At 38.5% G+C, this 27,110-nt stretch overlaps 2 protein-coding genes across 11 annotated transcripts in view; one reads left to right on the top strand and one right to left on the bottom strand.

Annotated features, from left to right (window-relative positions):
* The window catches only part of RIMBP2 (RIMS binding protein 2), a 104,275-nt gene extending 100,008 nt beyond the window's left edge, over positions 1–4,267 (top strand). For 4 of the 8 annotated variants that reach the window (XM_068157410.1, XM_068157416.1, XM_068157412.1 and 1 more), the window contains 2 exons: positions 74–208; positions 788–2,714. In XM_068157410.1, coding sequence (XP_068013511.1) covers positions 74–208; positions 788–814 — 162 coding nt within the window. In that variant the 3' untranslated portion in view covers positions 815–2,714. Of the gene's footprint in view, positions 1–73; positions 209–787 lie in introns of all 8 variants that reach the window. The other 4 variants (XM_068157418.1, XM_068157419.1, XM_068157415.1 and 1 more) reach the window with 2 other exon arrangements.
* A 620-nt stretch (positions 4,268–4,887) lies between these two features.
* On the bottom strand, positions 4,888–20,362 carry PIWIL1 (piwi like RNA-mediated gene silencing 1). 3 transcript variants are annotated; one of them, XM_068157421.1, is made up of 21 exons: positions 20,334–20,362; positions 19,354–19,440; positions 18,858–19,005; positions 18,041–18,166; positions 16,754–16,968; positions 15,653–15,774; positions 14,941–15,021; positions 14,170–14,367; positions 13,708–13,819; positions 12,411–12,528; positions 11,645–11,762; positions 11,369–11,483; positions 10,828–11,015; positions 10,194–10,266; positions 9,659–9,859; positions 9,220–9,323; positions 8,661–8,731; positions 7,996–8,149; positions 7,093–7,218; positions 6,826–6,973; positions 5,902–6,114 (listed from the first exon to the last, which is right to left on the bottom strand). In XM_068157421.1, the coding sequence occupies exons 2-21, from the start codon at positions 19,438–19,440 to the stop codon at positions 5,998–6,000; spliced, it is 2,622 nt and encodes an 873-aa protein (XP_068013522.1). In that variant the 5' UTR covers positions 20,334–20,362; the 3' UTR covers positions 5,902–5,997. The 3 variants fall into 3 exon arrangements, with proteins under 3 accessions (XP_068013523.1, XP_068013522.1, XP_068013521.1); XM_068157420.1 differs by lacking the exon at positions 20,334–20,362 and adding an exon at positions 20,018–20,214; XM_068157422.1 differs by lacking the exons at positions 6,826–6,973; positions 20,334–20,362 and adding an exon at positions 20,018–20,214 and having other exon boundaries at positions 4,888–6,114.
* Between the last annotated feature and the right edge of the window lie 6,748 nt (positions 20,363–27,110).

Here is a 27,110-nt window from a genome sequence, read left to right on the forward strand (position 1 = left end):
AATGGTCCTTGCCTTCTTAGGCACCAACACTTGCTTTAGTCAAAACATTCACAGTACTTTTCATCATGCGCAGGGTGAACTTAATGGACAAAAGGGGCTGGTTCCTTCCAACTTCCTTGAAGAAGTGCCTGATGATGTTGAGGTCTACCTGTCTGATGCACCCTCGCGATATGTTCACGACACACCGATGCGTACAAAAGCAAAAAGGGTAAGCAACCAAATTAGCAAAACTTTACGTTTTTACTTTCCATTCCATTCTGTCTCATATATAATTTAGACATTACTTTTAACATTTTTAATCCATTTGCCCATTTAAAGTTAACTTTCAATATACAAAACCTAAAGAAAAATTACTTTACTGACCCCTCTGCTAGCTGGTTACAATTGTAAATGAAGAAACTAAATTGACCATTTGATTGCAGTCACTGCAGTACCTTCAGTTACAATTTGAGCCTAAGTAGCTTTCCCTGGTGAAAGTAGATGCCTCCCAATGCTTCCAACCCACTCTTGTGACAAGCAGTATCTTGATGAAAGCCAAAGTTCTTGTGGACACAGGCCCGGTACCCACATTCCTTTAAATACCAACTGTAACTTGACAGTGCTCCTCTTTTAATCCTTATGGCTTCCTATTCCAACCAGCATTAGTTAACTGCCCAGAGACTTATATTTTATGAAAGACTAATGTTTAGAGTATCTCATTTTTTGTTTTGTTTCGTCACTGCAATACTTTTCTATATTATATATTTTATATATATTTTTATTTCTTTGCTCATCTGCTTGGAAACAGAAGAAGAGTGTTCATTTCACACCTTAATAAGGCAATGTAGCCTTCACGTAAGTGAGCAACTGAAGATACCAATAGAGATTTCAATTAAAGCTACCTGGCTCTCTAATGCAAGTCTTGAAACCTAATTGTGGGGGAAAAAAAAAGAAAGAGAAAAGAAATATGTCTCCAAAAGCCTTGGCCACAGAACTGACTGCTTTTACTGCACCTAGTCAAGTCAATTTAGTGGTTTTAGGAGACAAATCCTTTAAAAAGGAATCCTTGGAAACAAATCAATTTGACTTCACTTTATGAAGGTCGGCGTTTGGAACATATTTCTTTCTTAGCTAAATGTTTATGTTTACATAGCAAGAAGAGTTTGATGTCTAACTACCCTACAAACAAAAGCTGCATATTGCATTGTTAGCCAACCTGGGATGTAAAAATTCCAAGCTCCACTATCAGGAGAAAAGCACAACTCCCCCAGCCCTTAAGGAGCGTGCAAATGAAACACAAGCTGATACGAACGGTAGTTTACAAGGGTATAGTTGGTTTTGAAACTCATTACACTCAAATCTAGCTACAAATTCTCTGCCTTAAAAATGTGTTTTCCATAATCGATTATACCCCAGTTTGCCTAAGACCAACTACTTAAACCATTCTGAAAAAAATCCCTTCCTACAGTACAACCTGCTCGGATTTTTCTAGAAGTGCACATTTGAAATATCAGCAACTGTTGGTTTACCAATGCAATAAAAGTCTCGGAATGAACCATGCAGCTCACTGAATGAATGCATTAGACTAAATATCTGGTATCTTCAGGTGTACGTTGGGGTGCTTTACCAAGTTGTTTTCTTTTCATTAGAATCAGACCTTGATTTAAAATCAAAGTAGGCTTGAAGCCCCTTTGCTTAAACTCACTGTTGCACAACCAGCCAGTAAATTGCTGATGTTTTAACTTGACCTACAAGCTAACAGGGGTCCCTAAGGCATGGATTCTACTATGATAATATCATCTTAACTGCTAGTACCACATGTTGTCAGCCGGGCACTGTAGTTAGGGTAGGCTGAGTAGAAGTAGTTTGAGCATTTTTTTCATTCAAGTGCTTTTGATGATTTAAAAACAATTTAAAAATAATTTTTTAAAACTAGCTGTTCAAAATATTTAGGAATGCTGTCATCTAGCTAGAGTTCAAGTACTCACCATCATTCAGCCACCTCATAGCTGCAGCATACACATCAAGCAGTCAGGGTCTTTAAGCTTTCTTTGATTGCAATTAAGGTTCATTTTAGCTTTTTCTTTTTCCCTTTTATTTTTTCTTTTCTCTCTTCCTTTTATTTTAAGCCAGTGTGCCATCTTCTCAAATATGTACATAAAGTTTGCTAGCCAATTGTAGAGCATTTTAAAGACACTAAAAATTAAGTGATCATGTATCAATTTAAGTAATTTCTTCTGGAAACGGTTTGGCTTCTATAGATTGCTAAGCTCTAGTAATTAACAAATTTGTGTTTCTCAATACTGCCAAAAGTATCCCTCTTCATTTCTGTACTGAGTACTGAAATGCAAAACCCAAACCAATTTTGTGGCTTTTGTGGCAAAAGCTACAGCAAACAAGTCTTTCTTTACAAAAGTCCACCCAAACCAGGGCTCTATGGGAGTGTTCTCTAGTCTTTGCATTTTTTTCCCCTCAATATTTATCTAGTTTCCCTAAGCCCATACACTATATTAAGCCACAAAGAAAAGAACCAGCCCTTTTGTTTAAGCGGGTAGTGGGACAAGTGATGTTACCAACTTTCTTGATGATAATAGCTTTTAAGCTTTCAAACATTCAATAAATGATAACAATGTACCTAATAGGTTCCTCCTGAGAATACAGGTACATCACGAAGAGCACCATCCCCCACAGTTCATCTCCATTCTGGGTCACCTACGTCACCTATGGGTTCTGGTAGTCCCGGGAGAGGCAGGGATATGTCCTCGAAAAAGAAAAAGGGGCTGCTTTCCAAAGGCAAGAAACTGCTGAAAAAGCTTGGTGCAGTGAAATGATTCATGTTCTCCTGGACAACTTGTAAAGCTTCCAGTCTGTGTATTTTTATTTTTTTTTTTAACGTCAAAACTAGGGCTTTCATGACTATGCAGTACAACTTTACCAAACCTTTGCATTTTTAACTCTGACATCAATAGAATCATGTGAATTGCTTAATCAGAACAGCAAGAACTAAGGAAGTGGATGTGTTGTTGCAAATATTTTTTTTCTTTAAAAAAAAAAACAAACCTAAGTAAATTTTGTATGGGATTAAGACCGGAAGAACATGGTTTTATTTGAAGTCAACTCACCACCTGCAACTCCATTGGATAAATCTCAGCCTTTAGTCTCCATTAACCATGAGTGGGGGGAAGAAAACTATTCACTGATTCCTGGTCCAGAGGGATCACCCCACTGTATCTAATCCTTATCATTAACAAAAATGGTCTTGAAACTCCTAGTTTAATCAGCCTTGATGTTTTGCCTTATTAATGCACAATGATTTGTACTGTCTAATAAATATACAGCGTATACTTTGTATGTACTGTGTATTCAACTGTCTTCATTTTCCCTCAAACATGGTAATTTAAGATCAATACTGTGTTACTGACTCCATTCAATGTCTGATGTAACTCCTGGGAGTTTGAAAGTGCTGTGAAAAATGCTCTCTTTTGGGTTTTGCTGCTTTTTTCCCCCCTTTGTTTTTCTTTTTCTTTTTTTTCCCCCCCTCTCTAAACTAACTACACTACTTCTATTGATTTCTGTTGTCAACACATTTTCCCTATCAGATACAGTGTAAATTATTCAGACTTACCCAGTTTCAATCATGTGGCCTCCAGTTTTGGAGTTCCTGGGTCACTGTTCTAAATTACCAGGGGAACAAAACAACACAACAAACCAAACCAATAACTCCACCAAAAAAAGCCCACCCCTTTACTCCCTGACTTTTTTACCTGTGGAGGTACACTCCTAAGTTAAAAGGCATTTTCATATTGTTGATGTCAGACTCAAGATAAAGTGCATGTCTCAAGTGAAAAAAAAAAATAAACCAACTGTGTTACACACACACAAGCCCTAGCCAGTAATAAGGCTGCAAGAGATGATAATCAAATATTAACTGCAATATTGGCATCTCAAGAAAAACAATCTTACACATTGATGGCAGTCATTGGCTGTTACTATTTTGTAATTCTTGTCCATTTGTAAATTGTTTTTACTGTTTATACATACTTTTCAGACTGCCTTTCTTTTTGTAATTTATGGAAGGTTTATAAATGAATGCTCAAAGCTTCCCCATTGTGTCTTCAGATAACAATGTAAATTACTGTAAGATACTGTGTGCTAGATTATAACATTTAATTCAAAGAAAATAACTGGCCTAAATTTGTGGTAAAGTACTGTGTGGATGTGTGCATGTGTACAACTGTTGTGTATTATATTTTATATAAATAAATTATTTGATATTTTCTAGAGTGCAGTATGTTTCATACATCTCCTCTATCAGCTGCCCTCCCTTCCTAAAGGCTCAGATACTGAGGGTAGGATCACTCAGCATGCAGTAATGGTGCAAGCTCTATGTTCATGCACGGGGAAAAGTAGCGGCCCGCGGCGACCATTTCCCACCTTTCTGTTGCTGACTGAGGAGGCAGCTGCACTAACTCCGTCGCTTTTGCCCTCAAATGACAGGCACCAGATCAAACACCTACCACAGGTGTAAGTAAGTGATACATAACTAGGAAGAAATACAAAACAAAGCAGTGAGTAGGAAAAGCCACCACTGTATGATACCAAAGACTGAAATATTGGTCAAAACCCCCTACGCTTCTCTTCATTACACACTTCATGGGAAAAGAAGAGGCAGTTCTCTCAGCCTAGGAAGGAAAAAAACCCCAAACTGAATAGTAATAATAGAGTTCCCTCATTATTTCAGAGCTGTTGGCAGCTGCTGAAGTTCACTGGGGAATAACAGTTTCATCTACATGCAAGTTTCCAGGAGCTTCCAGAGATCAAGAAGGATTAGGAAGCTACTCTAGCATTTGTCAGAGTATGCCCAGAGCTCAGTCATGCCATATGTACACAAATATATCTACACGTGCAAGGATGAATGCAGCAACTTTATTGAAATCTCACAAAGGAAAGGAACAAGGCCCACAGCAAGTCAGTTAGCACTCATCCAGTTCTTCCATATGCACTAGTCTGACTTGGCAGCTGGTGATGCAAAAATCTGAAATCAGTTTCCATCAACACAAACTAAGGCCTACACACTGCCCATTACTTGGAAATGCAAAACCAACTACTAACAGTACAGCCATCTAGCTTTTTGCACACCAGGGGCACCAACATTTTTTTCCCATTTAAAAAGCGTTCCGTTAAACAATGTCAGCCAAGAAACTTAGTTGATTCCTGTTATGAATTTGTGGTGGTCTAAAGACCAATTAACTCACACTATGTAGTAAACAAAAAATTACAAGCCTAAGAAAGTGGATGTCAACAGGAGAGGCCCTGCTGAGTCACACAGCCCCGTATCAGCTTTCCATCCCTTTTTATGGAAAGAAAACTCTAGCTTTAGCCAATAAAGGTGTTACTATAGCTGTGGTCAACCAGAAATAGTGCTGCCTCTGCTTCTCATTCCTGAAATACTGATGTACACAGACCTTCCTCTTCAGCTATGCCAGTTTGAAAAAGCCCCACTTCACTTCCCTCTTCTCCTGAGAAGCCACATGCAAGCAAAAGACAGTTCCCTGAAAATCACTTACAAGCGCAAGTGTTAAAAAGTTCTGCAGCACTATGTAATCTTAAACCTGAGCCTCAGTAATTAGTAACATCCAACAGCCTCTTGTTAAGACACAAAATAATTTAGGAGAAAAAAATTGCCCTCATTTTAACAGCCAAGGGAAAGGAAAAAAAAAAAAAGTGACAATTGCATTTTGAAAATTAAAACTGGAGAAATTCAGAGTTTGGTTTATACAACTATAGATGTTGTATTCAGAAGTAATTCTGAGTAAGACTTCCCCAAAACATAAACAAGAACAGCAAAAACCAGGCCTACTCCTTTTAGTTGCTACACAGAAAATAAAAGTTCCACAACTGCACGTGCTCATTACGCCATAAACACCTTTCTAAAGAACAAAACAACACAACACGCAAACCCCTGACAATTCACCATTCCTGGAAAAGGAACTGTAGTTTTTAGCTAGTAACTTAACTTCAAAGGTAGTAAAGTTTGTCTGAAAGCAGCAGGTTCGGTTCCTTGTGAATACTCTGACCGATGAGGAAAGCCAGTTTATGAGCATATTGGCAAGGAGCAGGTACTCTGATAACACCCTGCAGAAGACACAAAACAAAAGGAACTATTTTCAAGTCATTTCAGTAGGCATCATTTTCTGTAACAGAGTACTAGAATTCAGAAGTCTGATAGGTTTAAAATGTCTGTTCCCTGTAGTTTACACTGATTTTTGAAAACAATACTACATACACTGAACAGTTTTTAAAAAGCACTTCATAGAAAAGATGCAAAAAAACCTTCCCAAATCCTCCTTCCAAAACAGCCTTTTATGCAGCTCTGCATTGGATGCTGGATCTCACAGGAGATGGGATATGGGTAAGTCTTGTGTCATATTTGTGATCACTAAACTGACAAATCTAAAGCACACCTCTGGCAAGAGCTGATCTTGGCATGCAACAGAAGCAGCCTCCATGGAAATGGAGGATGAGGTTCTATCTCCACACAACTGAAAGTGTTTTTGCAGTAAGAAATCATCATTTCACTTTTGCTTTAGACACAGAATGTGGGAACAATAATAAATAAGACAAACAATAAGAATAAAGCTGACTTTACTCTTCAGCCTTTAGACAGAGACTGATCACAGAACCTACAAAACATCCAGCTCTCAAGCTCCAGAGGCACCCTGCAGACTTTCTGGATCTGCAGGGATGTTTTAAGGATACCCTTTTCTACATTCTTGGGTTGTTACGGCACAGAGATGTGGCAGTGTTCGAAGAAAAATATTATCACTGCCCAGAGAAACAACTCACCGACCAGTTATAGTACATGTGGCAAAGTTTGTAGGTTAAACGTTGTACATGATCTGGTTTCAGTTTGCTGGTGTCATAAATGACATTATAATGAGTGGGTGAAACACAACCGTTTCTCACAGCCTGGCTCACAATAAAGAAATCATACCTGGAAATGAAAACAAAAAACATTCCTTGACATGATCCCGCAGGTAAGTTACTATTGGATAAATTTCCTTTGTTACCAGATTGCCAGCAAATCCAAGTGTTACTTCTACACTAACTCACCATTCTGGTCTGGTAACCTCCACATCAACCACAGTACCAGGGGGTGGGTTTTTAAGTGCTTGACCACACTGTGCAAAGAACCTGGTATTCAGTCGTTTCTTCACAACTATCACAGTAAGTCTTGGACTAAAGTAAAAGAAAAAAGCCAAAATTATTCTGAAAAGCTGTACTGAGAGTGTCACAGGAGCAGATTCTCTAGAGTTTCAAATTAAAAGCACTTTTAGAGTTCTCCAGAGCATTAATTTGGTGTATAATTCTTCACTAATTCCTTAATTTACATTAAAGAAGGCATTTTTCACAACTTTAGGATTTTTGGTTTCAGGTCCAAGTTTGAAATTATTTCTTACCAGTCTGGTTTATATTAAACTTCATAGGGAGACACAAAATAGACCACAAAGGGATATTCTAAATAGATACCCGATTTCCACTATCTCTCAACCTCATCTTTTCATACAGGAAACACAGTGTTTTAACTGTAGTTTTGGAAAACAGCAAGCCATTAACAAAAGTGAAACAAGCAGTAAGCACTTCAGTTTCTTAGCTTTTAACTTATTTTTTGTTCCACCTGACTGAGTATCAGGAAATGTTTTCATTTTTCAGAACAGATTAAGAAACCAAGTCACTGCAGTTGGTAAATCCTAAAGCAGAATGTTGAAACCTGAACAGAAGTGCTTGGACACTGTGTATCTTGAATATTCACATAGAGTGTGTACTAAAACCTTTTTCCATTGAGTTACAGGTTAGGAATCTCAAATCCTGTTAACAATCATCAGAAAAGTAGTTACTTGAGCTCAAGTGAAAATAGAGATGAAAGGATGACACAATCACAATCTCTAACCTCTTTGTATTTTGGTGTGTATTTGTCTTGCAGCATAAAAAGGGCGGTTGTGGAAGCAAACTTACTTGTAGTCTTTACTTATATTCTTCAAACAATCCAGAAACTGAGGTACTTCATAATTAACCAAAGCACTCAGCTGTCCATCTCCAACACCATCACGATACACAATAACACGAGAGGGCAGACAATTATTCCACTTGACCCATTCTCTTAGAGCATCTTAAAAACAATAAAACCAGCAAAAGCTGTTAGCTATAATGAGAATTGATTCCAAAACAAAAATGGTCTTTTTTTACTGGAAAAACAGCAGTAAGTTTTGAAACCTAAGGCCCCTTGATCTTTCAGTAACCTGAAACAGGCATGCATCATGGTACACAAGTGTTACCTGCAAAATAATCTGGTTCAGCTGGGTGCCCACAAAAAACCAAAGCAGATTATCTGCTTCACTGGCCTCTCTCAGCAAGAAAGCTGTCATTCTTTATATTGGTCTCCTTTAAAGCACTCTTGAAGCACACTAAGTAGTATTTATTGTTACAATTAAATATGAAAGAACATCCATATAATGCTAGTACTTTTCAGCAATATTTATAACTGTATTTCTAATCTAATTTCTAATCTAAGTGTAAGGTGGCAATGCCTCCCCCTCAAGACAGCTGAGGAGGTGTTTTGAGGAAGCTAAAACTTCCATTCCTTAGGACTGACTCAAGAAGAGAAGAAAGCCTTCCCTTACTTTGCAAGCAGGCTTTGAGTCCATCCACAAGTTCTTGCCCACGAGTTTGAACAGCACAACGTGAGAACCACCTGTGAAAAACAAAAAGATAAAATCTGACCTTCAAAGTATTTCCCAGGCTTACATCAAGGAAGTTTTTTTTCAAATGGCTATGACCACTTAAGTCTTTCTGGCTGTTGTAGGTCAAGGCAGGCAAGCAGGAGCTGGTGTATTATGAGTGAATTTCCCTGGCAAAGTCCCCATGACAGTTAAATGTCTTACCGTCATGTGCAATTCCTCTCAAATCAAAACACTTTCACACAAACCAGTTCAAAAGGCAAGAACCTGTCACCCAGATGTCCTCTACTCATCCCAGCCTCTGCCTCCTCTCCCAAGCACCATGGAAGAAGGGCAAAGCTATCCCCTAAGGGATGCAGTGGAAAAAATAAGTCACAACATGTAGTTATTGGTAACAACACACAGTAGATCAATCATTTGGACACTTTCATGATGGCCTAATCAATTCAAGTTACTTTTCAAGTTAAGGGAAAGATTTATCTTTTTGGCATTGAAATCTTACCGTGTCAATGTTTGATTCATGCTAGCAACAAATCCTGCAATTGACTGCTTCCCAGCTAAAGTGTCATGGTAACAATCAATTCCCACAATCATTACCTGCTTCAGCTTAAAAGGAATCAATACAGAATATGTATTAGTACATTAAAACATGTCAAAGCACCTACCATCTCAATCCTACAGTGTAACAAGATCATGACATAAGACGCATGCTTTCAGGACACTTAAATAAACTATGAGCACTGAATTCTTCAATTAAATGTCTATGTCATATTTAACTTCATGTCTCTTCTAACAGACACACAAAGAAAAAAACAACAAAAAACCAAAACAACAAACCAAAAGAACACTCAAATTTCCTTTTGGGGCAAAAAAAGCTTGTTTTCAAAATAATGCTCAATAAAGAAAACAGTTACCATTTAAAAAGCAAAAAAAATACTTACTGGGATCTCAACAGTCCAAAGTTCTCCACCCATTTTACAGTTCATTTGTAAGGCAATTTTTGTGGCTACAGCCATAGCAGTCTGAGATTTGCTTAAAGTGCGAGCAAGCACGCACTGACTTGGAATGGGACAATCTGTACATAAGTATTTCTTGATAGCATCATATTTATCCTTTCGCGAACTAGACAAAACACACACTGCCTTTAAAGAAAAAAAGAGGTTTTAAGACAGTGCATTCTCAGATTTATGTAACAGTCATCCTTTAGGAAAAGTATGCTCAGGAGAAATATTCAAGTGCTCGCAGTGAAAGAAATACCTGTAACACTTTCAGTGTCTATTACTTCAAAGCCAAGTACAAAAGCTCTTTTCCAGAATGGTATTTACAATTAGCCTAGGGTGTGTGAACAGAAGTATGAGTAGGCATGTAGTAGATAGTCAGGAACCAGGAATTTTATTTCTAAGAACAAATCCCACTAGTCTGAAAACACCAATTAGATAGATATAATGATTTGAAATCATGAATTCAAATACATACTATATTTGTCTCAGGGGTAATACTTTGCTGTAAAGCTCTTAGATAAGCTTCTGTTCTGTCATCTACTTCAATCCTGAAAGGGAAGAGGGAAAATGCTCACAGAAAAAAAAAACTTAACAGCTATTGAAACTTCAGCAAAAAGCATCCATGCTCATTATGTATCAGTACTGTGTCACATGTACAGCTATTAATAAATGTACAACATTCACATATTTCAAAGATTAAGAGGAATCATCCCCAACTAAGACTTCCATGAGCAACAAAATGTGAAGCTAAAAGCAAGCACAGATGAAGATATTTGCAGTGAGAATAAAGTCAGAGAGAAAAGTAGTTATTCTTGTACTAAATACAGCCCCACCTGAGAAAGTTTTGCTTAAATGACTGTATGTCCAACACTGATTTTGGAAAGCTTTGATCCCCAGTAAAAGCTCCCACAAATAAACATGAGTAAGAAAGTCAGCCACTACAGAAAAGTGAACAACTTGCCACTGAGAGCAACCTGATTCTATTACAAATCTCACAAAAGTCTGTAGTGTGACATACTCAACTCCCCATTTAACAGCCTAAGCGTGCTAACAAAAATATCCTAATGAATACGTAACAATTTCCCTATCAGCTTTCTAAAGATGCTTACATGGTTGCCTTTTTCATTCTGATTCCCATAGATGGTGTGACTTTAAACAGATTTTGAACTAATGTATTAGCAGTATCATAGTTGCGCCGTGTGTATACTAACACCCAGTTATCCAGTGGCTTTGGACAGATTAAGGGAGCTCCCCTGGTTTCCTTTGACCAATCAGCAAACTGAGGGTTGTAATCAAACTGTAAATAAGAGATAGTAGAGAAATTAAAATCAGCATCCTACCAACGACCAACTATAGCAGTTAAACTAGTTAGAAACCTCTCTAGTCTCCTAATTTATGTATCTGAAAGGACTTTGTTTAGACAAAGGGCCTGTTTTGCAAGGAAGACACTATCCTAGCCAGAAAAGTCTTCTGAGGTTTCTGAAAATAACTTGTAAGCAATGTAAAAGTTTGTGAGACTCCTGTTTGGACAAAGACTTGTGTATGATGTGTTCACTCAATCCTTCATTTATAAACCAACTAGTAGCATTTCCTTCCTTAAGAGTTTGCTTCATCAGTGAGATCCAGATTTTAGAAGTTGTTTTTATTTACCACACGTCCTGATTGAAAGATCTTTTCTCCTTCAAGAACTCTTCCCGTAAAGGATAATAAGTTAGAATCAAAGTTTAAACCCCAGTCTTGGAGTTCCTTCTGAACATTTTCATCACTGTTAAGATAAGAGAAGATTTAATTTTAAAAGAAAAGACATTTGCTCTTGCTGAGACTTAGAACAAGTAAGATTTCCAAAATTTTATGGCAAGAAAGAAGTTTGTTGTACACATTTTTCAAGACAAAGAAAGAAGTATAGAAGACACTAGGGTAGCATACTTTTGGATGTAGTCCCTGAGTCTTCCAATTTCACGTTGCCTTTGCTCAGGTGGCAGCCGTGTATGAACAGACAAGTCTTTCATCATATTAAAATCACTACGCATCTTCTCAGTCAATCCTGTTAACAGCAACATCTTTTTTGGAGTAAAAGTTAGAGGACTAAGAAAAGTAAATTTGCAAGTCATGCTATATTAACTATGCAGGTATTGCAGACACAGAAAGTGTACTTTTCAAGGTTTCAGCTGCTCCCTGTACATACATTCTGTCTGGAAAACATAAAATCTAGATTTTTACACTTGACAGGAAACCACACAAGACATGCAGTTCTATTTACACTTCTAAAACAATTCAAAACAGTGCTGAGATGGACAGGTATTACTAGTACAAAGTGCATATATCAGAGGAAAATACTATTTATATACTCTATATAAATTTATCAATATATAGGAAATCTCTCTTTTTCAACTTGAGTTTTACCACCAAAAAACTCTGCAAGTTACCAGTGGGCCGACGTTGAACACCACTTGTAGGGACTATGCAACATCAAAACCTCTCAAACCTTCCAGCCTCATTTGAATGTCCAATCTTTAGCTACTAAACTAGTTTACAAACTAGTTTATAAAAAACATTTATAAAACAAAAAGAAATCACATTTATAAAACAAAACATTTCTCCTTAACTTGGTGTGAGGCTGCTGTCAGAGTACCAATTTCAGTAGACAGTATGGTTTGACATATGCTTTGATATGAAAAAAATGCTGGAGTACCTGTTAGGAAGCACAGTTCTGGAATTAGAACCACAGGGCCTGGCAGACTGCTGGCCTTCCTCTTAGGTTGACTGATCAAGACAGGTTGGTTCAAGTCAGTAATTTCTTGATTATATTGCTGCATTAGAAATACAAATTAAAAGTCAGTTTATTCATAACAAGCACTCCATTTTCTTAATAGTAATGTTCACTTCTGAAAATAAGCAAAACCAAAACAAAGCAACCAGCAACTTTTTCACCAGGAACTGGTTGTGTCAGAAAAGGCCAAAGAAGGAAGTACTATTCTCTCTACTGAGGACAACTAGCTGTTGACTTGTAAGAGATGACACAATGCTTCTGTGTCACTTGAGGCAGTATCACCCACACTATCTAATTCAAGCTTAGGATACTCATTCTGGCTCAGTAACAGACAAGGCTCCTGCCCTATAGAGCAACTTAAAAGTATTATAGGAATTAAACAAGGGAAGATTCTGAATTTCAACCCTTCAGCCAACCTTTCCTTAAACTGGCAAGAGCTGGTTTGTCAAGCTGTCACTGCTTTAGTTTATAACAGAAAAAAAAACACACAAAAACATCACATACACCCCCCCCACCCCCCAACAACAAAAGAAAGGCAGCCCAAGCTGACAGTCAAACAGCATACTTCACAGTTCAACTTCTTCTTTGTGAGAATCAAACCTCAGAAACCATCCAAAAGAAGCATTTAAAATCAAGCAAACAAAGTAAAAGCAGAGGTAAGTAAGTCAGGGAAAATTTATCATTTCTAAACTCCATCCTGACCTAGAATGAATAATGTACATTTTCCTTCTAGTTTATTAAAGTGTCCTCCTGTTTTACAGTTGAACCTGATGGCAGAAAATTTTTCCAATGACAGTGGCAGAAAGCCATACATAAAGCCATACAATAGCAGAAAGACATACATAAAGTTTGTTCAAAAGAATCCGAAGTATCGAAGAGTAATTTCTTTTCAGGTGACTGTTGATATATTCTACCTCCAGTAAATTATCTGCAAACTTGCTGAGGGTACACACCGGCCCATCATCCAGATCATTAAGATTTTAAATAGGACTGGACCTAGTACTGATCTCTGAGGTACACTTCTGGTTACCGGAGTCCAGTCACCAATGGACTGCTCACACCCTGTACATTACTTAAGGTTCTCAATTACAACATCCAATAAAAATTCTGTTAATGACAGCTATGCATTACAAATCTACACATTGTAAGTAAACATCTAACAATGCTGTAACACTCCAAGCTAAAGTATAATGCACGCACAAGCACTACGTTTCCATACCGTCTTGTAGTATTCCACAAAGCTGATCTCAGAACCATCTGCTTTTCTAAAGCTACGCTTCGGATTGCCCTCCCAGTCAATGTCATCGATCCTATAGGTTTTGTTATTGTACCTAAATAAACAATTTAATCAGTTTTTTTAAATAGCTTTCACTTAAATAAAAAAGAAATAGAACTGCAGAATGAAAAGGTTAATACTCACGTCATTGAAAGCTTTGCTTGTATTAGGAACAGCAAATTCAAGTTTTCAGTTGTAATAAGCTGCCACTTCTACTAAAAGCTAAACTGTAATAACACCAAATGAAAATAGACAAGTCCTGCTTTTCTTTGTTGTCACCTTGATTAATTTGCTAGCTTGACAATGATACCATTTTCATGCTTTACGTTTTATTGTGTACTTCAGGACATGGAACATCCAAAGAAAACTAAACAGAACTCTAAAGAGGAGTCCACAAATACTTACTTTGTAAGAACAATTAAACCTATCAGCTCTTTAGCACAGGCATCTTTAAATCGTTGCTCTTCAACCTGGCAATACAGACTGTACATAAAATCCAACACTGTTTCACTGCGAAGAACCTTATAGCTGACATCTGCACATAACATAATGTTTTCCTCATACTGAAGGATAGAGCTTGTGAAGCCTGGCCAAACTATCAACCTGTCAAAAACAACAAAAAAGAGAGTCTTAACATGCTTTAAGGCTTCTCAATGCTCACCTCCAGTTTCTCAGACAGCAGAAATCAGTCAAGACACAAAGAAATCCAAATAACTATATCCAAATAACTCAAATTTACTAACTTGTCCACAGGCTAGCCAGAAGCACTATGCACACTGTATGGGACCAGAACACAATATGAGAGTAGCAATACCAGAGTTCCACAACTGCTGGTGGGGTATGACTGGCTATCAATTTTCATGGCAGATTAGGTGGACTTCAGAATGAAGGCTGGATACTCTTGAGCTTTAGAATTCAAGTATTCAGACACTGCAGCCTTACAGACACTTCAGCATGGTTTCTGATATTGGGGTAAAATATAACAGCAGAACACAGACTGGTAATGACCAATGAGATCTTACACATAGAAGAAATAGGAGAAGGAAGTCTCATGCTTCCCAGAACACCAGCTTATAAGCCCATGGTTTTATTACAAGATAAGCCATCAGTGCATTAACAAAATACCATCCTTTCTCCCTGTCTCACTTCTAAACTTGAGTATCCTTTTTGCCAAACCTGTGATTAGGGATGGTGATTGGGTCACCGGGGTTGTAATAATTGCGTCCAATCTGCTGCAAATTCAACATCTTCAGAACCCTAGGAGTTGAAACATGGATATCATTTACCACTACAATTCAGTTCATCAAGCTATGCCTGGTCTCCTTCCCTCATTTTTTGTTCATTTGAATAGATGAAACAGGTATGAACATAAACTTTCCATTAAACTCAGTTTAGAAAGGCCACAGACACTTAATAATGACAACTCATGGTTAAGTTTGCATACAACCCAACCCTTTGCTAAACAGCTGAAGGTAGCACAAACAAGCTATGTTTCAAATGAACCAGGCAGTTCAGGTACCAAGGTTAAGTGGAAAGACTACAGCAAAAAAAAGTAATATGCCAGTTCAAGGTCTGGACTGCTATTTCCTTTAAGAGGCAAATCCACAGACACAAAAGGAGAGCAGAGTTAAGAATCGCTGCCTACAAGACAGCACTCCCAGTATGCATCTGCTTGCTACGGAAAAAGCTATAAACTCATTTCACACATGAATGTTTCTGGCAGACGGTGGTAACTGTGCATCAAAACACTGGCCACAGAGTAACAGTAGCTATATAAGCTTAAAAATTTACATTTGTAGTATGATTTTGTAGTCCATTCTTTGGAAAGAAATAACTTGAGAGGTATTTTTTAATTACTTCTTAGAAAGAAAGAAATTGAACAACAAACCTTCTAAAAATGATGTTGTAAAACTGTAGACATGTAGGTGAAGAAGGTGGCAACTCATTAGTCAGCGTGATTGTTATCTTCACACTCTCTCCATTTCGAGTCCTACTAAGCACGTCAGTAACCTGCGAAAGTGAAGCTAGGTTAATAAGAAAAAAGGTAAGCAGGGCAATATCTGGATTTTGCTCCACTAATATTGAACAGAAATGGTATATTAACATTCTAATTAATAATTCAAGGCTGCTGAAACAGGAATTTTATTTCCTACAACTGTAAACTATGACCTGACATGCTGTGTTCAGTTGGATGAAGACAACTAGTGGAATAGAATGAAGGCTATCCCCAAAGCAGCTGAATTCAAAATTAAAGACAGGGAGAGCACTTACCAATTACCATTGCAGGAAAAAGAGACTCAACTTAGAGAAATAAACTTTATATTGCTAATTAATATATATTTAATTATTAATTCAGCTACTTGGAGGCAAAATGACAAACATTAAAACACTGAAAACATCTTTCTCCTCTCCCCTCTTCCAGGCTCAAATTCACTATGGACTCCTTTGTCCCCACCACTGGTTATACTCAGACCTTTGAGTGACACAATGAGGGGCACAAGGTAGGGGGAGCAAGAGTCACTATAATTTCTCAGCATTTTTCCTTCTGCTGTTCTCAGATTTTTTGGTCTCCTTTGGCATTCCTCTATCCACCCGCCCAGACACCACCTTTTTAAACATGCAAAAGTGCCATCAACTTTTCTGATCAGCTTTGATATGTGGTGGGTCTGTTGTGAAGCCAGTTAAAATGGCTGTGTACAGCACAGAGCAGCCTCTAGCTACTTCCCATAGGAGCCACCACAGGTCTCCTCTGCCTCCACATCCTTGTCACATATACCTAATACATCCACCCTCTCAAGTTGGATGTTAAAATACAGAAGTTACAAAAACGTAAGCAGAAAGAAGAGTAAAGGAAAAATACTGCCTTTACTATCCATTTCTGTTGCTTGTGGGACATCAGCTTTCCAACTTCACCCAGATGAGTAAGAAACAAGAAACATCATAAAATACACGTCAAAATAAAAAACAGAATAGCATGCTGGTATCACACCTTATTGTCTAGTTTTCTTGGCAAGAATAATATTGATCCATCAAATGCATGTGTCTTTCCAATTAACTTTTCATGCTGAAAAAGCAAAGCTGATCGAAGGCGGCGTGCTTCCATCTCAGGATTGTAGTCAACATGGTACTGATATAAAGCCCACTGTGGTCGAGACATCAGACGAAAGTAATTTGTAACCAGTTTTACCACACTACCTGAAGTGCCTAAAATGAGAGGCAAACACCTTAGTACATACAAAGCTGTTTATAGCAATTCAACAGCTTTAAGACATTTAAAAAAACTAAGCTATTAAGAAAAAGATTAGAGATCAGCTGTGCTCTGAAACTGTCCCAGCTCAGTCAGCTGTAGGAAATGCTCACGCAGGCACAATTAGTAGAGAAGCTCACTCACCCACTTGAGGTTTTTATCATTCCCTCAGTACTCAGAAATATTCTGACATCAAATGAGGTAAGCAGTCTTTAAGGATTAGTGCCAGGTACTACAGAATTGAATTTCCACCCAAACAAACTTTTCTTTACATGAATCATAAACATACAAACAAAACCAGATACCCACACTCCCATTCATACGGACAAGATGACATTTCTCTCAGTACTGCAAGATTGTTTCAAACAACTAAAACACAAAACCCCAGACCAGTAAGCACTACCTCCACATTAAAGTATTTCTGCCCCTTTTCATGTCTAGTTTCAATCTCTTCTAGACTTAAAGACATAAACCTAACACACTTCATATTAGCTGAGTACCATCCATGTTAATTTGGTTTTCATTATCCCTTTTTTCCTATCATAAATACACGAACTCAGATGAGAACTAACAAATCCTACCATACACAAATCACATCTACTATACTAGAAAACTTTTCATATGTATGGTTCCATCTCAAGTAAGGCAGAATTTTATTTAAAATAAAGGCTTTCTTCAGAAGAGGCCTCAAATTCCACTACCAGATCTTTAAAAATTCAGCTAGGTGTTACAAACTGGAACACCTAGAAAACCTAGAATCCTGCTTGAAGAAGTGGGCATCAAGAACATCACTTAGGTCTAAACTGCTGCAATTTAAAATGCTACACAACTTCTGTCTCAAGCACTTTGCCACCAGACCTGTCATCCTTAGTACTCCCCTTTACATATCAGGTGCAAACAGTATCTTTTTCTCGTAAACAATAAAGACTTGTTTTATTTGCCTCTCTAGGGAATACTACAATCAGAAACAATGCAAAACTGTTTTTAATTTCAACTGGCTTATATGTCTATAGTCTCATCTGAACATACCAGTTTTTGATTCTTGCACATGTTCAATGGTTTGCCGAGTATTTACCCCGAGGTCATGGAAATCTCTGCGACGTCCACCTCTATCTGCTAAAGACAATTCCTGAAATCCTGCAGAAATCTGTAATCCTATTGTTTTAAAATACGAAGAGGATGAGTTACAATTAAGTCCTATATACAAATAAGATCCAAATACAATTCACACTAGAAAGTAATGTATGTACAAAATTAAGAGAAACCATGAAATGGTAAGATTCAGCTTTTGCTATGTACAAAAGTAGCATTCAGGTAAGACATTAACTTCCTGAGACTTACAGACTGCTAACTAGTAAGATGACAGCTCACTAGCCAGATGAAAGAGATGTCAACCCTTCAAATCAATAATCTTTTCTGCAAATGCAAGGACAGATTTTTCCTTTCAGTTCCAACTGACACCGAAATGTTTAAATACAGTGTGATGTGAAATAGGTAAGAAAGCTTAGCTTCCTTATTAAGATTTAATAAAAATAATGAAATATCAATATGACATATGCCATTGGTATTCATGCAGTCAATTGTGACAACTACTCTCCAATTTATTGTTTTGAACTGCTTTGATAAAAGGAAATAGTACAGAAGGAGCAGAACACAGATTTCAAAACTCCTGCACCTTAGAATAACAATGCTAAGATAACAAGCATGTAGAATGGACTTTTCCACATTTTAGTAATAAATCTCATTTTGAAAAGAAAAATCAGAAATGCAGTCTAAAGAATGTCTTAATTGCATGCACTTCAAACATTTGCTCTTGCAGGCAATGAACTTTTTTACACTTTCTGACCTTCTGGTCTTCTCTCCTGGACTTGCGGAACATTCTGAGCTTGCCTCTGTCGTCCGTAGCCAGCAGGTACCTCTGCTACTGGTGGAAGAGTACGTGGCTGCTGAGGTTGCTGACGCGTGAGCAGCTGACTTGGCAAAGTCCGCTGAGCCTGTAATAGTTGGGATCAACTTTTTCTACTGCAGCTGAAGAAAGAGCACACTTCCAAGAGTACAGCAAAACAAAGCCACTAACTGAGGAAATAATACTCACTCAAGTGTAAGAGCTACCTAAGTTTAATTTGTTTTCCTGTATCAAATAGCAGGGTTCTTATAGTCTGTACTTCCATATTTATTTGCATGCACACTAAAATTTCCTTAAGAAAAAGGAGTTAATACAACTATAAACCTGATAGAATATACACATGTATACATATCATCCAACATAATAAAATAGGGAGTAGCTGAACTATGATGCTTCAAAGCCTAGCTGTGCTCATTAAAGAAAAGAGCCTACTTACAGCTGCAGCCCCAACAGCTGGAAGAGTAGCCTCTTGTGCTGGAGGTCTTCCTCTTGCTCTGGCTCTGGCTCTAGCTCTTCCTGTCATCTTGTAAGACAAACCATCTACAGCATTAGTGTTCAATCTGCTCCTTCCCTCACCATTACCCCAATAAATACTATGTTTAATTTCATCGGTTCAGTGAAATACACCATCCTCTGCAAAAGTCCCTGCTCCTGGATCTCTGCACTAACCCAGCCACAACAGGTAGTGTGGGGAAGTTAGCACAGCCCACCACAAACTCTGACAGCTGTGATGAAAGTCAACCATACTGGAGAGCAGGGCAGATCTGCAACCTCAGCCAAGTGTCATTCAGGGCCTACTAATGTTACTTTCAGTTATACTTCAGCTTCGATTCAGCCCCATTTGTTACTCTGCTCAAGGAGCAGCATGCACTTCCCCCAAAACACCCAACAGCCCTTTTGTATAGCCAGCTCCCCAGAGACACAAATTGGCCCCTAAGACCTTACCAACCTCCCCTGCCCCAACTCCATCCAGCAACTCTTCTTCTCCATGTGGGCTTAGCCCCAGCTCCTTTGATAGACTCGAGCATTTTGCAAGGACAAAAAGCCACGTAGAGAGTCGTACTCCCCCCTCTACTGCCAGCCCTAGCCCTCAGTGTTACCTCAGCCTGCTACCGGGTCGCAAAAGGGGATTTTGCTCCTGCTCCAGAAATGCCCTAAGGGCAGTCCTTCTCACGACGTCACACGGCCGCCCTCCGGCTAAGGTCAATGGACGTCGGTGCCCACAAACCGCTCCCCCGGATAAGAGCACAAACACCCCAGCACCTCCCAGCACCTCCTAGCTCCTCCCAGATCTCCTTCGACCCTTCCGGAGCAGCGCTCAGGCGGCACGCGCTGGCGCTGCAAGGCGGGAATGAATGCTCTTCCCTGATTGGCTCCCAAGGCCCGAGCGCTGCCGAAGAGTGCCGAAGGGCGCACCTGATCGCGGCGGACGGAGCCGAAGGAGGTTTATTTGTTTTCGCGCCCGCATAGGGTTGTTATTGTGTTCCGCTTGCTCCTTCGGGCGGCGAAAAGAAACAACCCTGCCGCTCTGGGCTCCACCTGGTGATACTGACGTCCTGTTTTCCACAGGGTGCGGCTCGGGAACCTCCCTCCGGGAACCTCCCCCCGGGAACCTCCCCTCAGCTCTGGGCAGTCTGCAGCCTGAAAGGAGCTCGGTGCCCTGGCAGAAATTGGCCCCTCGGGCCGTGCCATTCCCGCGGCCTCCTTCAGCCGTGCGTGCCCCCGGTGTGGTGTCCGCTGGCAAACCCGGGCTGTCACCTTGCGAGGGGAGAATTTTCCCGCTAAAAAATATCTCCTCGTCATTCCGCTTGTTGCTTGGGAAAAAAATAATTTAACCAGAAGGTGGAGCACTGAAACAAGGAATGACACTGAAGTGGTTTAGGTGAAGGACTGCATTTCTCGGCAACATTCACAACGATGTCGCTTAGATTACTGGCTCTTTTCCAGCCCCAAATGGAGACACATTGTTGTCAAAGGACGCTGGGCTGAGCATGGAAGCTGTCGGCAAGAGTGACTGAAGCAGCAATCTTCCCTTTGCAGTGCGTTCTTCAGCAGACTAGCAATCAAATAGAAGTTTAAAAAGCATCTTTTGCCAAGTATCAAGGCTGATTCAATTGCTATGATTGTAACAGAGAATCATAACCTGTATTTTAGGTACTACACAAGAGAACTAGCAAATCTTATGATTTGTGAGCAAGCAGCCTCAAGTGGGAATGGACTCCAGCAAGCTTTTCCACGCTTCTGTGGGAAGACAGGATGTCTAGACAGCACCAAGGCTCAACTGCACATTTCTGTTGGCTTGAAGTGTGCCTTTCCTTAAAGATTAGATGGCTGTGATGCATCTAGAGTTTCTGACTTCAAGGGTCAAGAGATAACATTATCTAATTAAAACTTTACTTTGATAAAAACCCAGGCTGCTCTCATGAGGGCACCTGAAGTGAATAGAGGACAAGCTTCCTTTTCCATGTTCTCTGTTATTCCAGGTGGAAATGGGAAGTGGGTCACACTGTTAACATTAATACTTAAGATAAATAATACAAATACATCTTTGTGTTTGATTTAGATTGTCAGTTTGTCCCTAAAGCCAGTTTTGTTGTGCTCATTGATGTCAGTGTAGTAACCCACTTGGGAAGACAGATTCTCTTTTACAAGTTAAAAAGAAGAGCTTTCAAACTAGGAAAGTGTGGATGTTAGTGCTTGAAGAGAGCTGAAGTACTCTGGCAAGTGATTTTTATTATCCACATATAAATCTGGATAAATATTTAACAAACTCAATGCATACACTTAGATGGGGAATGTTCAGTGCTTTTACTGATTGCTGCTTGCCATGGGGTCTTCAACCACAGTGGCAACTTTTATTGCTTTGTAGCCTGCAGAGCTTTCCAGTGGTTCAGAGGGTTAAAGCTGCAGAAACACAATATGCAGATATTTTTTTTTCTTCTCAGCAGTACTTAAACATAATGCAAAGATCTTGTCGAAGTAATTTACATTATGTAAATCATGAGAAAAGCAGAGTGTGTGTGTTATAAATCGTTATGCTTAATCATATAAAACATCTTCCATACTTAATGTTGATATTTTTTTATGCTACATTTCTTACATTTCACTGCAGAACTTAATTATCCTTAGATGGGAGTTGTTAAAAGTACTTAATCAGTCTGGCTACCTACAGCAATTCCTTAGAAAGTGAAAATAAACATCAACAACAAGCACCTTCATTTTTATACTTGGGTTGTCAGACAGTTAATCTGTGCTTAATGAAAGATAGGTTCTGATCTGGTTTTCACAGTCTTTCAGACATACCCTTTTTTTTCTTTTCTTTTTTTTCCCCAGCAGTTCAAGCCCAGTCAAAACTGTGACTCTGCAGGTAAGCTTAATGAATTTCCAGAGTCAGAGGTAATGTGGAATGGCAAGGCACCAATTGCAACAGGTGCATCTTGTCCTTCAACCTGGCTAATTTCTCAGAAACACCAGGAAAAGAAATGGTAACTGTTAGCATTTTTCTTTTTTTCCCTGTTGCCAAAAAAGCTCTCAGTGCTGGACTTCAACATGTTGAAATATCACATATGAAATAATTTTTTCACAGCTACTTGGCTTGTGCTTTGCTTTGATGTTTGTTTTACCCATGATGCAATTGGGTTTGCCTTCTGTCTCCTGTTGCTACAATAAGCCATTTCCCATACATGTCATCTCCAAAGGGGAAAAGACTGCATGGAAACAGAACAAAGAAAATAGAACAAAAGAAAATCAGGGATTTTTCCAAAGGCCCATTTGATGTACAAGTATAAACAGGAAAAAGATGCCTGAGGAGGTAGGAGCCAGGAACTGTACTAGCAGACAGCTGTTAACTTGTGTAGTTAGCAGCACTTTGGGATTTTGAATGCTAAATAAATAAATAAATCCAATGCACATAGTGAAGAAAGTGCTCACTTCAGTGCTTTTAGTGTACTGTTTAAATGTACTGCAAACTCCTAGCAGTGTAAACTGAACTCTTACCTCTGTGCCTTTCTTGCAACACCAAGTCCGGGTATCAATAGTTGTTTTGGTCCTAGCCCCAGAAAAGGGAAAACCTGAAGATGCCAGAATAGGAAGCATTGTCTGTCAAGATGAAGCAAGAAAACATAAGAGATGCTTCACAACAGAGCTCAGCAATTCATGCATGTGGCTAGATTTTAAAAAGCCCAACATGTTGCTCCTGAAACTTATTAAATATTTGTTTTAAAAATTCAAATGGGAATTGCTCAAAAATAAACTAAAATTCAAGTTCCTGTGGTAGGTATTAAGTATTCACGAATCTGGACCACAGTGGGTTTACATTCTTAATTAGTTTTTTTCTGAAGTAAGGGAAGCAAGGTTTTAAAGACTTACTATCCAAAAGAATATCTCCTGAGTTTACGCTCTCACTTCTTCCCAATGCAAGGTTTTAATGTCACATTTCATTTACTGTAAGTATGCTTGGGATAGAGGAACTGATCTGCCTGCACTGTGGAGCATGGTTTACTTACTACCTTGGACAGAAAACAGGGAAACTGGTATTTACATACCTAAAAAGCAAAAGGCATGTTATGGAAAAAAGAAATGCTACTAAGGAGATAATATCCAACTCACTGCAAAACAAAATTAACTTGAGCATTTCACTTAGGAAGAGGGAAAATGTGTTTTTCAGCTCTGTATTTCCTCTGCTGCTTGCTAGTCTATTTTTTTCATCCCTAATTTCTGTTTTTCCTTCAGATCCTTACATCTTTTGTTTGAGCCCTTACTCTTTGTAGCTTCTCTTAAAACATTGCTCAGTCTAGTCATGGTCTCTTTGTAGGACTCTCTTCTATTCCCCGTGACAACAATGTCTTCTGTTCCAACAGAAGCAAACTGTTTTTCTGTTTCATGTGTTCCCTGTTTACTGGGGTATCTAATCACTGCAGTTATCACCACCGCTCATTCCAAGCCCTGTTTTGTCAGTCTGTGCCCTAAGCCCTCTTTTCCTGAAGAGAAAAAGGCCTCTTATTTACAAACCATCATATCTCTGTCAAAATTTCCTGTGCTCTATAAACTTAACTGTTAATTTCTGCCCATTGCAAATCCACATCAGTCCTAGCTGACGTTTAGTTTGCATCCTAATCCTGGGCAAAGTGAGCGAGAAGTGATTTAACGTAAGTTCTCAATAAATAGCCATATTAAATGGAGAGGTCACTTTAAACAGACAGGAACAAAGCCTCCAGAATTTAAGACTATAATTAGATTTGTAAAGTGTATTTTATAAATGAGTATGAAATTGTGTAAGATTTTGTCTTATCCTTTATTATCTACAATTCTTAACTAATTAAAAGAAGATGAGGAAATCTTTTATAGAGTATATTAAAATAGAGCTGAAACAGTATTTTGATTCAAGTATTATGTAGTATAATATTGTGTCATTCCAAAAAGCAATGGGACATATTTCAGGAGAGAAAAATAGCAAGAATCCTCCAGTTTTGATAGATGGATTTCAGCTCGTTTAGCAACCCTGTTTGATCTAATTGTCTTTTTATTGCTCTGAACATTCCTGAATTATGCAGAGAATTTGGGTTATGTGATTTAATGTTGGATTAAAAAATGTCACAGCTTAACTTTCTTCAAAATAGTGTAGAACTTTGTTCACAGTCAACGAAGTTCATTATTTTTTTGTTCAAAGCCCAGCTGCAGGCCTGGAGCATTTCTCATAAATATCAGGAAGTACCCGAAGCCACAGTCAGGATTAAAGAGTTGATCTGAACCTTAGATCTCAGCTTTAAAGCTGTAATGTACAGTGAATTTGGTTTCATGGTAAAGGAAATGGTAATTGCTGAAGTATGTTTTCTTAAGTTGCAAAATCATTTTTGAAATGTTTTCATTGAAACTTCTGTCAGCACTGTGCATGAGAATGAGGGGACTTGCAGCACAGCGTTTATGCAGTGGATTTGTGTATTGATGTCACTGGCTACTCTTTTGTGCACAATATCAGATCCGCAGTCCAGAGGACTAAGCAAGTGGATTAACAATTTCAGTACACTAGTGCAACAACTTTTTCCTGAGAGATGAATCAAGTTCTCAGTTATCTGTCAAATACTCTCTCATGAGAACCAAGAACATCTCTGAGTAATATCATTAATTGCTACAGTGCAGAGTAAATTCCTCAGTATTGTAGTAAAGTCTTAAAAAAAGCACTTTGCTCCTGGCTCCCTACAGATAGAGTCTGGTCCGCAGGGCTGAAAGGAGTGGAAGAGCACACACCACTAAATATTAAACACGTTTCTACATGTCTTCTACACCTGGGTAGCTTCATCAACCAAACCACACAGCCTGTATTCTGTTTCCAGAGCACCTTATTTAGTCTGAACACTTTATTGCATGAAGACAACTATCCTGGTTGTATTTACAAGGAAAATAAAACAGGAATGTTTGGTGCTCCCTGACCTTTTTCAAAGGATGTTGCATTTAAACACGTACTTCTTCCCTCAAGTGGCAGTATTTACTCATATTCTGCTGCTTCAAACATGTAAGTGATCCATGTCATTCTTAGGACTGACTGCTGCACTCTTGAAAACTTGAGTTTCTAAGGTACTGTGTATAGCAGGTACAGAAGGCATCCTTCATACAGCATTTGCACAGATAGGCAGCATGGACAGAAGTTTCAGTGAATCTGTCACAAGCTATATAGCCTATAAAGGCAATGGGTCTTGTGAATTTAGTGTTGCAATGCTATCAAAACACAGATGAACATGGAGGTCTGTATTGACCCACCGTCAGTTCTGTGGGATTCCATACAGACAGATGCTTTAAGATCTTGGCCAGCAGTTGCAGACTTTCTTCAAGGATTCATAGTTTTCAGAAACTTTGCTAAATTATGTTAAAGACATTAATAAGAGTTCCTATTTCTCTCCTATATGTGATTGTCAGGACCTGTAGTCCCTTTTGTCATCTTGTATTGCACCCTCTTTTATGACAACATGAATTTTTCAGTGGTGTCAGCACTTAACTTCACTCCAGATGCAGTCTAGTGAGTACCTTGGAAATTAAATGCATTGTTCTGTGTTTAAGGTTGTCATTTTAAATTATTGAACATCAAAATAATGAAGGCTTAATCTCAGCTTTAAACCTTTCCCTTAAATCTTATTTTAGCATCTATCATTTCAAATTAATCAATCACAATGATCTGAAATATAAGACAATAACTTAACATAAATAGGGCTCAGTCTCTGCTGCTACATATTTAAAGGAAGCACATTTGTCACTGTGGAAAGATATTTCTTCTGCATGTAAAATGAGTCCAAAATGAGTGCCACAGAATAAAGTGATGTAAAAATTGCATAAGAAAAAAATTAGTGCATTGTTTTATTATGAAATATTTCAGCATAGACCTTCCTTTCAGGGCACATGAGTGAGGCATTATGCTAAAGCAAACCTATTATAAATCTGGGAGCACAAGGTGCAAAAACCTTAACAGAGGCCGCACTGGTGTGCTGATCCCTCCCCAATTTCCTTGGTTGTGGCTCTGTGGTGATTAGGTGATTCCAAAGCATGGCTGTGACCTCAGATACCAAAGATGCATTTCAGCTCAAGATCCTAATACATTTCTTGCTGCTTAATAGATCACTAGTCTGGTTTTCATACCAGTTTAGTTGTTTATTTCTGTGCCTGAATTACTGACACAGGTGTGAGTAACTGGAGAACTAGCAGAAGTTATCTGGACTCTGATGGGAATCAACTCTCACAATTGAAATAATTTTGATGTAGACAGTATGAACAAATAGTTTTCCATTTCCTTACCTTAATAGTTGTGTCATTTTGGTAACCAAGAGCAGGCTGGGCTTCACCTAGTGAGAGTGAGAGGTTTCTGCAGAGCTCCTAATTTATTCTAAGCACTCCAGAAATAAACACATGGATTTTAACTACCTAAATCACTTACATTCCATTGAGGTACAGAGAGGAACAGACTGTGTGCTTACAGTGTGTGGCATAAAATGTGAATATCAAACTGATACTGAAATCTCTGCCTATTCTTGAAGCTGCCTAAATCCATACGCACTGAATTTTTTGGTTATAGACATCTTCAGGCATTCAAAGTTACTCTTTTTTACTGTCTTGACAAAACTGATTGGGTTCTTTAAGCCAAAGAGACAGGAGAAAAGTCACTCCAAGTTAGATGCATGCATTCTGTGGTCTACATCCATGACAGTA

This window comes from Melanerpes formicivorus, unplaced genomic scaffold, assembly GCF_026170545.1.
Source record: "Melanerpes formicivorus ecotype bairdi unplaced genomic scaffold, bMelFor1.0.p_v2 SCAF_36, whole genome shotgun sequence".
NCBI lineage: Eukaryota > Metazoa > Chordata > Aves > Piciformes > Picidae > Melanerpes > Melanerpes formicivorus.

What these genes read in the sequence shown, in the direction of transcription:
- PIWIL1 (XM_068157421.1), bottom strand. Translation starts at nt 19,440, where the DNA reads ATGACAGGAAGAGCTAGAGCCAGAGCCAGAGCAAGAGGAAGACCTCCA. An exon ending in TTACCCCTGAGACAAATATA is followed by an intron (nt 9,860 to 10,193) that starts GTATGTATTTGA and finishes TTTTCTTTAAAG; the next exon opens with GCAGTGTGTGTTTTGTCTAG. An exon ending in ACATGTACTATAACTGGTCG is followed by an intron (nt 6,115 to 6,825) that starts GTGAGTTGTTTC and finishes TGTCTTCTGCAG; the next exon opens with GGTGTTATCAGAGTACCTGC.